This window comes from Dermacentor albipictus, unplaced genomic scaffold, assembly GCF_038994185.2.
Source record: "Dermacentor albipictus isolate Rhodes 1998 colony unplaced genomic scaffold, USDA_Dalb.pri_finalv2 scaffold_14, whole genome shotgun sequence".
Lineage (NCBI taxonomy): Eukaryota > Metazoa > Arthropoda > Arachnida > Ixodida > Ixodidae > Dermacentor > Dermacentor albipictus.
In genome coordinates, this window is record NW_027225568.1 from 10995895 (window position 1) to 11008201 (window position 12307).

A 12307-nucleotide genomic window follows, 5' to 3' on the forward strand; every position below is an offset into this window, starting at 1 on the left:
AGTTCAGGATTTGGCGTCCGAAAAAACGGGAAGACATCTTCGGTGCGCCCTCATTGGGGGCAATCAGGGAGTATAAGGAAAGCATTTGCCATAAGTATGCATGGTGTTTTCAGCACCGATGCCAACCGCCCATCATGGAGTCCAAAAGCGGGACGTGACAAGTTCCTGCGAGGGAAGCCCTGCCAACGCCAGCAGGAAATGGCTGCTATAACCAAACACAGCATAACCAAGAATGGCTAGCCACACAAGGTTAACCCTTGCCACTGGGACACTCGGAAGTGAGAAATGAAGAGAGGACAGGAAGCGGCCACCGACGATTTCTTCCAGGCGGATCAATTTGGAGGTACCCTCTATGTGCAACAGAGGCCGAAGAGGAGGTGAACAACGGATTACAGTACTTTCAAAAAGTGTGTGGTGAATCGGTCACAATTGGAGTACTTGAAAATACCGGACCTGATGTTGACGTATCTGCTCTGTGATATCGGGGCGAAATTGCTCTCATTTCCGGCGGTACTATGCTATGAAATAAATTAAAAGTGGTTATTTATTTAGTACTTTAGGAAAATTACTTCAGAATTGCTGATCCGTTTCGCTTTAGTAGTAGCCCACACAAGGAGATTTTACATGCACAAAATAATGGACCATAAATACATGCACCATAACTACGCATAATAACGTCTTATTCACGTTGCCGCACATTTCAGTGTACGTATTGCAGCTAGCGGTGTGCAAGACTTAGAACGAATTCTGAGGATGGCACCGATTTCCAGATATGTGCTGTAAAACTTGCGGCAAAAACTCCCTGTTCCACTTACTTTCGAAAGAATACTGTTTTGTGCGTTGAAGTTTAAAAAATAAGTCAAGGCATTTCATCAGACAGTCTGAAAATCAGTGTTTCCAAACTTGCTTATCCACAGAATTTGTCCCGAGTCGATAAGCTGTGCAGGCTCACTAGCCGCAACTCGCAGATTTAAAAATGCGAGGTAAAGAAATAAATCAAAATGATAATTAGCGTAATTGTGTTAATTATTCTGTGAGGCAACAATCTTTCGTAAAGTAATAGCCGCTACATAGCGCTTTTGCATCAGTGGTTCAAATTGTGCTATCTCCCACAGGCAACTTAAAGATTCTGCGCAGCTAAAGAATAACCTTAATGTTTTCTAATTCAGCAAGTTGAACGCATGTTTTCAGCATGAGTCGTTGCAAAAAAAAATGTGTGCCTTTAAAAAATGCATCTTTGTACGTGTTTCTCATTCTTGCAACGTAGGAGGGATAATCGTAACTGAAATTTAGTGATAGCCACCTTCTCCCTTTGGGTCCATCTCCACCAGACCATCCGCACCCCGTCCTGTCCTGAAAAAAAAGAACACGTCATATGTAAATATAACTACACGATGACAAATGTTATTCACAGTATCAGCACATGACGCCTGCACGCAGAGGGTTCGTCGCGATATCAAATCCGTGAAGTACCGCCAGTGCTTGCGCAAACCGATCCGCGACGAAAGCCTACAACGTGTTAGAGAACGCAGGAGGGCTCTCCTATCGTGCTCTGCTAACCTATGGCGCTTTCATTCAACGAGAGTAGCGCCATCAAAGGCGGACAAGGGCGGATCTTTTCTGCTGGTCCTCATTTATAGCTGCCTGACGCGAACGACAACATTCGGTGCACTGCACGTAATTGGCGACATGAAGTAATAAGTGGCTTCACTGGTCAAGACATTCCTACATTAAGACTCTTTTGGAACAACGGCACGCAGGTTTACTAGCTGCACCTTGAAGACGCTTATTGTACTAAAGTATTAGCCTAGTTAAATGTTCTTTCTCTAGTGCAGAATTAGTATTACGCATGTCTGGGGTACCGCAGCGCATCGTCTCACTCCAAGATTTTATCTTCATCCCTTATAGTTGTCTGCATATTGTTATTTCGAGCTCCGCGTGGTCAAACATGGCTACAGAATCTTTGCGGTGGGCCTTTGTGCCTTTTGGCAAATGTCATGCGCCCAACGTCCACTTGTGCATGTTATGCGCCCAAAGTTCACGGGATATACTTTAGCGAAAATGTAGCAGCCCCGGTTACACGTCGGTTAGACGTCGAGACGTACACGGGTGTTTTCGCATTTCGCCCCACATCGAGATGCGGCAGCGGGAGCCGGGATTCGAACCCGTGACCTCGTGCGTAGCAGCCGAACACCATAGCTATTAAGCAACAACGGCGGGTAAGGGATTGATTGCATTAGAAACGATGGGAGATATGAACGCACACATAGTTGATTTTGACAACCATGCTGATTGCAATGGTTCTCTAATGTTAAATCTGTGGGATCAAGGGAAAATGAGTCATGGACAGGTAACGTGGCAATGCGGAAGCAGGCAGTCATGTATACACTACGCCTTAGCCTCAGAAATGGCCTAAAAACTAGACCAAATGATACACTAACATGGAAGAATTCGCCTGGTAGTGATCATAGACGTTTAACTTCAAATCTTGCGAGAGGTACTATGCAAAGCACGAACCAATAGCATCAGAATTAGTAAAAATAAATGAACAACAAATAACAAGCACAGAAATTACGGGCTGATCCATTCATATGGTGGCGCATTAGCCATCGAAGCTGTCGATCACACACCGAGCAACTATGGCAAAACTCCGCGGCCAGAAACATCTTGAATCTGGAGTTTGCACCGGTGAAACTCGAATGAGGTTGCAACTCGCGCCTCTCGTACTCTGCTTGTTCTTCGGGATGTTCCCATTCATCTTGGCGTTGCAACTGTTGCAGTGATCTACCTCTGAAATGCATAATCCGGTTATCACACAGCCCGGCGGCAACCGCGGCGCACACCGTGTTTTCTTCGCACAAATGCCGCAGCGTTGCATGGAGGGCAGATGACAGGACACGCAGGCAGCAGCAATGGCGGCCAGCCCGGGTGCACTCCCCTACTGCGCAGGCGCGGCGTGCCGTGAAATCACGTGTCCGTTCTGCCGCGCCGTACTATAGTTCGTTATCTTTTTTGGCTCCTTTACTGGCGTAATCCAGCCCGGATAGTCACCCCCTCCCTGCGAAAGCGCACATACGGCTCATCCCTACAGGCTCGTCAGGCACGCAGCTTCGCTGTACGAACAGAAGAAAATGGAGGCTTTTCCTACAGCAGTCAGAATACAAGTTGTAGACGTTACGCAGAAGGAGATAAGACAGACATCCATAAAAACTGCTCAATCACAAAGGGGAAGCCACGTAAGTGATGGAACAAGGAAATAAAGCTAGCTTGAAAGGAGCGTAAGCAGGCGTCTAGGGATCAAGGAGAAGCAAAAAGTTGGGACTACACGCAGAAGAGTTGCTGCTTAGCTGGAACAAATACCGACAAAAAGTGCGGCGAATGACCTTGTGCAACAGAAAGAAATACACAAGCGAACGTTCTGTGAATTACATTTACATCAGGCACAAAGGCGCCCAAAAAAAGATTCTTGAACAACATAACAGCACTCGTAGCTAAACTAAAACTCGCAAACGGCTATAAGAGTTGAAAACGGTAACAACTATGAAGTTGACGATGCACTGGGGTACATTACAGACGTTGTGAGGGATGACTTTGGCACGAAAGAAAGGGTAGTTGAGACACAGATCCAGCAACAACAGAGAAGCCTGGCATAGTCCCAAATGCGGCAGCAGGACCCAGTTAAATTCCAATCAGGCTAATAAAAACTGTCCTAAGAGCAAGGTACCGATGACTAATGCCATAGGGCAAGTGATTTGAACCAGGAAAGTTCCGGCAGATGGTGTGAAAACGAAATGAACATCCACAAAGATAAAGTTTATAAGGATCAGACGAGCTTGTACAGGCCAGTTACAGTAACGTCCGTGATAATGTCACGGGGTCAACAGTAGGCAGAAGTATATTTACAGGATATTGACAATTGCAGCAGCTGACAAGATGGTAGACAGCGCGCAAAGTCCAGAGCGTCGTCTTCTTTCGACCAAGATGAAAAGTGTTCTTAAGGTGTCACATGATCCCTGGCGGCTGAAGCATCGGCTCACTGCTGGTTAGGAGGCAGGCGAGTGGTACGACTTTCTACGACAATGTTCCCATCATCCTTCAACAAATCTGTTACCTGATCCTTCCCCACTGTTTTCCCCCTTTGCATAGCTCCCAAGGCGTTCTTTACTCCTTCCGGTGTTACTTGTGGGATTTCAAATTCCTCTAGACTATTCTCTCTCACATTGTCGTCGTGGGTGCTACTGGTACTGTACAAATATCTATTGAACTCGTCAGCCACGTGAACTATCTCATCCATATTAGTAACAATATTGCCGGATTTGTCTCTTAACGCATACATCTGATTCTTGCCTATTCCACAATCTACGTAAAATCGCAAACTGTAGTCCTTTTTTCCTAGTACAACAGGGGTGCCCATGGGCTTCAAGAAGGTTCAATGATGTTACGAGAAAGTATCTTGTCAACTTCATGGCGGATGATGTGTCGCTCGGTATGCGAGACGTAGTAGGGTCGCCGATGGATCAGACTCGCATCACCCGTGTTCGATGTTTGACGACAGATGTTTGTCCTAGAGGACGCTTTTCAAGGTCCAATATGTCCCATTACAAGGCAAGGAGGCAAAGTAGTTCTTGAGCACACTGGGGCGGAAGGTTGGGAGCAATCATTTTCTTTAGGGTATTCAAGTCTCAAGGGACAGGAGGCGAAGCAAGAGTTGCACACGAGGAGCGGTCACAAGTTCAACCCAAAATGTGGTAGTATCGGGCCAGCGTGACTTGCGCCAGGGATATTCCGCGCGGGGGTGCTTGTGTACAAAGTCCAAAGTTCACAAGCGGTAGGCACGACATGTTGTCCGAAATGGTAATGACGGTGTGAAGAAAAGCGACGTTATACGAGAGCAGGACATCTGCATTAGAGGATACGACGTAGTCACCGTTTGTCACAGATGCAACGGGTGAAATACTTATGTAGATAATGTCATGGGGAGGGAGGCGATATGCTTTGTGAAACAGCCGTGTAAGAGCACTATCGGGAGGGTCAACACCAGCAGGTAGAGCGAGTTGCACAACGCCAGCAGAAGAGCCTCTCAAAGCGGAATGTATCGACAAAATCAATACCCAGGATTAGGTCGTGAGGGAAGTGCTCTAGAACAATAAAATAAAACAAGCACGATGTCCGGCGACACTCACGAGAGCCAGGCACATGCCAATAAGGGCTGGTGTTCCACTGTCGGCGACTCGGATTACAGGCGACGGGGCAGCAGAGGACTTTCTTGAGACGATTCCGAAGCTGAGCATTCATCAGGGATACGTGCGCGCCTCGTCAGTCGGAGCTGTAACTGGTACACCATCCACGTTCACTGATAAGGTTCCGATGTGTGGGCAAGGTCAGAAGAGGATTTTTGGGTCTGGTCGGTTTGGCCGCACTTATTTGAGCAGACGGCCCGCAGAAATCGGAGTGTGTTCCAAGATTTACGCGAAACTACTTACGCACCCAATTATTTAAAAAAACCATGGATAAAAATGAAATGGTGCAGTCTTAGGTTTGAGAACGAATTTCGGGTAAATGATGACACGGAGCATGGCTTATGTCGAAGAGTCAGTGCTGCCCTCTTCTTCAGAGTAGCTTCTTTTCCTTCATTTATCGTCGGCGTCACAGTTCGCCTTTCACGCGACCACGAAAGTTCCACAAAATTTTATCACTGCACCATAACACATCTCATGACAACTTCACTGGTGTGCACTTTTCACACTCGGGACGCATGTATGTATTCCAGTCTAGAGTAGGCTCCAAACGAATAACGATGTCACACGAGTTTATCGATAGAGATACAATACATTCCTGCAACTATTTACAAAGAAACAGGTGGCTTATTCTGCGAACTCCAGCTTTTCTCTTTGCCTTAGACATGGCACCCAATATTCTGTCATTGATCTTGCGGAAGCGAACGCATGATTTTTCTGCCCCGATCTCTAATTGCTCCAGCACTTGGGCACGCAGCAGTTATTAGGCATATCCGGGTATAGACGTAATCCACATTTCATGGCAATGTAAGGCTTGCCGGACGCATAACCGAATCGAAGCACAAACACAAACTACGAGCGCGGTTCACGACCAGAAAATGCGCGCTCGGAAGCATGTCGCCGCATGCCAGGTCTTTTGTAACCCCGAAGCTATCCAAGGAACGGCAGGTGCATCTAATCGAATTGTTATCGCCGTCGTCGGTAACTCGCTCTTCCGCCTCTCATTTTCAACACAGGTGCGCCGCTCGTAGCACGCTGCACGGAACTTCTATGTGGGCCTCTTTTGCGTGACGTAGCTCAAGAGGAAATGTTGTAGGAAGACGGCCTTAAGTTCTCGAGGGGGTGTTGGTGTAGCTGGCTCCTGAAATTATGGGTTCGCGACACTGAAATACTTTCATCTTGCTGCTATGAGCCGATTTGGAAACTTTTTGCAGGAGAACGCTCTCTTGATAGGTAAAAATTTCCAGCGTATAACCAAAGTTTGCTGTGCGGCCTGGTGAGAGGCGCTTGAAGAAAGCCTCGGCAACATGGGTCAAAGTGAGCGGCGAAAGCGCACAAGTATCTGTACCTAAAAGCGTGGACACAAAATGAAGGAAAATGTAAGCAATGTTATCAACCAAGTACAGGTAATTGAAGGCCTAAATAAACAAGCAGCAGTAATCAGAAAGTGGGAGAAACAGAGGCAGCGAATTGGATGCAAAGAATGGAAATGAAAACTACCATGGAAATTTCGAACAACAAAAAAATTACAAGGGAGAACTTGAGGTAAAGTGAAGGGACGTGCATTGCCATTTAAAGCTGGAGCTGAATGCCGAAGCACGCTGAGATACCGAAGGGTATATTAGCAATACGATGAGGCATGTGCACAGCGTAGCAAACGACTGGACGAATGCAAAGGCATTCGTCCAGCGAGACCAGTACGCAGCGTACGCAGTAATGGTGGCCATGGGCGGTGCATTGGCGGGCTGGAGGGGAGAGGCGCGCACTCTCCGCTATAGCCGCGACTCGGCGGTTGGTCCGCGTAAACCTGTAGCTTAAAGGTTCGCACGGAATCGTTTGCCGTCGCATATTCGCCATGGCCGACGCGTGTCGTTATTCGTGATAAACACAGCCTGCGATTCTTGCCGACAACGTTTCTGGATCTGTCAGGAATTTTCCTTTAAGGCATTCCAGAGCGCGGATTTCGCGCGAGTCGCCCGCTCCACACCGACACTGTTAGTCTACATTCGACGTGTGCGATGTAGAGATGCACGAAATGTCTGGAAAATGATGCAGCACCGGAAACAATCGCTCTTTAATATCACCTATGACTGGACTGACGTGCGAAGTGTCCCAAAGCGCTGACTTGTACGAGGGAAAGTTCTAATGGTGTTTTACTCCGACCCTGTTGAGGCACGCGTTCATGGCTTAACGGTTTCGGCATCAGGCTTCCATGCTCTCAGGTCCAGTAAATATACATACCCAAGTTCGTTGCCGGATTGATTCCCATCAGCATAGCACAATTCGTAGTGCAATGCAAGTGTAATGCGGAGGCTGTGGGTTCAGCTCGAACGTGCGACAAGTTTTCTTTTCGTCCACTTTCATTTCCCCTTTTGTTTGCTGCATTTCAGTATCAACCACAGCCAATTTTATCGATGCTTTCATGTCATTATCTGTTGGCTTTATATGGTTATGATTATCCGGGGTGATTTACGCAACTTGAACAAACAATTTTAAAAATTGACTAACCGCAAGTAAATGCTAAGATCAATTCTGCAAATGTTTGAAACTTCATTTTAGGGCCAAGTGCGCTTCGTTACGTTGTAGAGGGCATTCGAAAACGACCGGTCCAATTTCTTTTTGCGGCAGCGTACATGCCGCGTGGCCATTTCTTTTTTCCGACCTTTAAAGAAAGCCCGAAATATAAGATTAAGAACAACCACATGACGGCAAACTCGGTTTCATTCAGTTGCGGCTAACCACTTTTCTTTAAAATCCTTGGTTCAAGTTACGTGAACCACCGTTCATATACAGAGAAGGCAAAAAAGCAGGTTGGCTCCATTGGTGTAGGGTCACAAATGACAACTACGTACGTGGAAACACTTCGTCACTATCCAAGCGTTTCGGCTGGTATTTCAGCCTTCAGTCAAAATAGGCGAAGGCTGGTCCACCAAACGAAACGTCTGGACTCGAGGTAACGAATGCGACGTACGTGCATATACATCTTATAGCGCACCACTGAAGGCGCAAACACGGGCACGCGTCGGCACGGGCCAATGCGTGTAATGCGTCATAAGCGTAGGTAGAGAAAAGGGTTATGCGTGGCGACGCACAAAGATTTTACCGACTACTGATGCTAGAAGATCGGCGATGCGTGGCGAAACATCGACGGCGTCCGCCAATCACCGGCTTCGAAGTCTCCGGCTGCTATACGTATCATGGGGCGAAATGCGAAAACACCCGTGTGCTTAGATTTAGGTGCACGTTAAATAACCCCAGGTGGTCAAAATTTCCGGAGTCCTCCACTACGGCGTGCCTCATAATCAGAAAGTGGTTTTGGCACGTAAAACCCCAAATATTATTATTATTATTATACGTATCATGGCCGCCAATGCGAAGACGCCGATACCAATGATCGTGCGAGTTCTCTGGACGCATGCCGCGTGCGACAGTGTCCATGAAAGACGGTGTTGTGATAGGAGACAACGATACAGTCGACAAGCGTGGGTCGACACTGACTTCAACACTGAAATCTAGCGTGCTGCTTATTTGTCCGTTCGGGGGTAAGCAAGAGTTTGCAAAAACATGAATGCCGACTATGCAAGAATAGAAAATACAAAAACGAACAAAGATTTTCCACGCACACGGGAAATTTCGTATTTGTAACAATTGAGATTTAGAGGTAATAAGCAAAAAATGGAAATGTGGAGGAAGCAATGCGACTATTGCCAGTCGGAAGGCTGCGGTCACTGCGAGTCAGCGTATGCCAAGCTGCTGGAATGTCGTAATACTAGATGAAGACGGGTCATCGCACTGCGTTAAACGGAGATGCGTGCCCAGGGAATATCGATGCCAGTGGGTTCAGCGTGTTCAGCGAAAGTGATACAAACGACATCAGTTCTAACAGCGAAGCTGTATACCCCTACCGTCGAAGGAAATTTTCGTGTCGTATGCAAAAAAAAAAAACACCCCATACGTGGTCCGATACAGAATATAGTGCAATGCCCACCTACCCGCGGCGCAGTTCACCATTAAGGGGCCCAAATGCACAGCTTTGCTGGCCATCCTTCACAGAGTGGAAGGGCACTATGGTCCTTTCGTTTAACCGTATTTTTGTTCTTTTTGACCTTTTATCTGGTGCAACAAAACTCCGTCACGTGGTTTTTACATTGGTGAACAGCTTAATTCTGTGGCAATCCGCAATTTAGTGGAAATGCATTTTCATTGTATTCCACTCGTTAACGATCAGGTACAGCGTTCACGCATATAAAGCTCGATGCATGCCGAACAGTATCGAAGTGGCCTTTACCGACTTCTTTATGCGAGCTTTCAGAAACCGGGCAGAGATTCGATCTAAATAATATGTCAGATAAAAATGTCAGTGGCGTTGTAACGGCAATGCTAAAGAAATTGACGCGAGCATTACGTCGCACCCATTGGAGGTGCCTGATCCATGCTGTAGAACACGTTCATCAATTTGCAATGTTGGTCAGGAGCGCTCTCGACATATCCTGCACCTACGAGGAGCGAAGTGCAACTCACAGTGGGGTCCAGAGCAGACCACCGTCAGTTGCACCACACACACGCGTGCGCTGTTCTAAGCCCCGACATACTCGTCTACCTATACCACACCAGCGGCTCCGCACACTTCACTCGCAGTTTCTTCCACGCCTAATGCTAACGATTAAGAAGCCCCCTTGAGTATCACCTTGAAGCACGTTCAATATCAGGATATGGCATGAAAATATGCGATGCAGCGCCAACTGGCTAACCAAGCACTTTTATACTTTCGTTGCTGGCTGAGATAGACGAATGAAATTTACCATAATTAGGACAAAGCTGCTTTGTCCACTTACAAGCATATATTGCTTTCAGCACCTAACCTGGGTATCTAACCGGGATACAATTGTTGCCATCCTTCACAGCATACCTGCAGGTAATAACAACCAACTTCAAAAGTGATTGTGTCCCTGAGCAGTCTAGCATGAGAATATAAATTTGTGAAGCAGCAAAAATCCGCAATGACAACGAGGCGATCCCTTCCACTTTCCCACTCACCTTCTAGGTGCCTTGGCAGAAGCACGTTCCCTTTTGTGCGCCTCTTTTGTGCAGAACTTGTCAAAGGTAGCCGGGACCTTGGTGCTGTCATTCCATTCGGGGCGTTGCGAAGACGAAGCAGCAGGCCTGCAGCCAGCGTGTCTATCTGGACGCGCTCCGCCTGAACAGAAGTGGCCTTGGAACTGCACATAAACAGATAATTACAGATTTTTAAAACTTCAGGGACATAAGCTACGCAAGCCTATTTGCCGAGGCTTTTCTTGCAACTTATATGCAACTTATAACATTTGAAGCTCTGTTAGCGTGCTACCATTGTTCAGCTTTTTTAATAGCGGAAAATAATAAACTCACTTTCGAGCGTAACGCAACCTTTTTCTTTCACAATTACACGGCAGGCTGTGGACACAGATAACTGCGTTTTGTTTGCGAAATTCTGAACCTTCTCTAAACTGACTCGTTCACTTTTACTTTAGGTGAAAGTTTTTTTTTACCCTCCAAGGCTGTACCTGCAGTTGAAGGATACCTTTTTTTTTGCAAGTACTTGTGAAACAAAATTTTAATGATATTGTAACAGCTCATCACAAGCAATAAAATTGAGACATTCGAAATATCGCTCATGCTTCCAGAAGGGTGTAGGGGCTTACATTTACAGGCTTGCATCTTGAAGGCCTCATGAGACGCTGCTGAGGAGAAGCTTGCAGGCGGCGCTTCACGCGGCAAGCAGGCGACATGGCTGCGTCGAACGTACAGTCGTAAGTTCATTGGCCGGGTTTTCACACGTCGCAAAGCAAAACATTCGAGACGGCACCGTGCAGGACACAAGGAACGGGTGGGGGGGTTATTCTATAAGTGTCCACCTAGTGGAATGTCCGTTTAGGCTAGGTGGGAATTGGCCGAGGGTGCCCGTTTTTCTTCCTAGCTGGTTACGCAACCCAGCCAAACAGCAGTTCAGCAGCAGCTGAAATGGACATGCGCTCCAGGTGGATATTTAGAGAATAACCTTTCTACTAGGATCACTAGGATTAACGCTGACCAAGTGGAATTCGTCAACGCGCACCGGTCATTTCTTGCGCGAGTGTTTTTCATACCGATCCTGTCAACGCGAGTTAGGTCACGAGAAATTGAACTCGCAACTTCGTGCTCTGCGAGCTACGTTTACCAGATCAGCAGCAGTGACTGTGCCAACGTGCTTGCATATTTGATCTGTAAGGCAAAAAAAATGGCTGTGGCTTAGGTAAGGTTAAGCCCAGGATGCGAAGCATACTAGCCTTTATTTTAGTTGTTGAACCACTGTTTAGCTTGGTGAACTGCTGTTGCTTGGCTTTATTTGGTTCGGCAAGACGAAGAAACAACTCATGCGTTACTCTGCTTCGCCTTGGACGCCCCGCATTGGACGCGGTGAGCGTCGAGTCGAGCAACGCAGCGTTCGGCGCGGCAACGAAATGTGCGCCTGAGCAAGCGACGCACGCCTGAGCCTTAGAAACAGCTCGTGTCTAAGGCAACACCGCATTCACTAGAGGCGCTTTTGTACCGCTTTGAAGCATCGTACTCGTGGCTCAGTGATAGCGTCTCCGTCTCACTCCGGAGACCCTGGTTCGATTCCCACCCAGCCCATCTTGCAAGAGTTGAGCGAAAGCCACTTCTCTGTCGTGACGTCACGGTGTCACGTGGTATTCAAGGCGACACCGCCGCGCCTGAGGAGCTGGGTTGAGCCCTCGTAATATGCTGCGCATAAAAGAAATTTGAAGGTGGTAGGGACTACAAGCTTCGACATTCGACAGTTGTCAAATGTAATGCCTAGTGACATTCGTCAACAGCCTAAAACTTATGTGGCATAGAAGAAAAGAGCATAGGAACATATATTTGAGGGAGTTGGTACAGATACATGACGGAAATAAACAGCGCAACTTTTCCGCAAACTGTAGGACACTACAGGGCGGCGCTTGCACCTGTCGTCCTGTCCTACGGTCAGCGTAAACGTTGCACTGGTTATTCCCATTAAGACAGAGCATGGTTCAGAAGAATATGGAGAC

General features: G+C 47.2%; 1 protein-coding gene across 5 annotated transcripts in view; it reads right to left on the minus strand.

The window, feature by feature from the left end:
* Window positions 1–12307, minus strand: part of LOC135905848 (uncharacterized) — a 68691-nt gene that overhangs the window by 5206 nt on the left and 51178 nt on the right. For all 5 annotated transcript variants that reach the window (XM_065436932.2, XM_065436935.2, XM_065436934.2 and 2 more), the window contains 3 exons: window positions 10919–11007; window positions 10275–10456; window positions 1304–1353 (listed from right to left, as the gene is read on the minus strand). In XM_065436932.2, the coding sequence (XP_065293004.1) occupies window positions 1304–1353; window positions 10275–10456; window positions 10919–11005 (319 nt within the window). In that variant the 5' untranslated portion in view covers window positions 11006–11007. The remainder of the gene's footprint in view (window positions 1–1303; window positions 1354–10274; window positions 10457–10918; window positions 11008–12307) is intronic.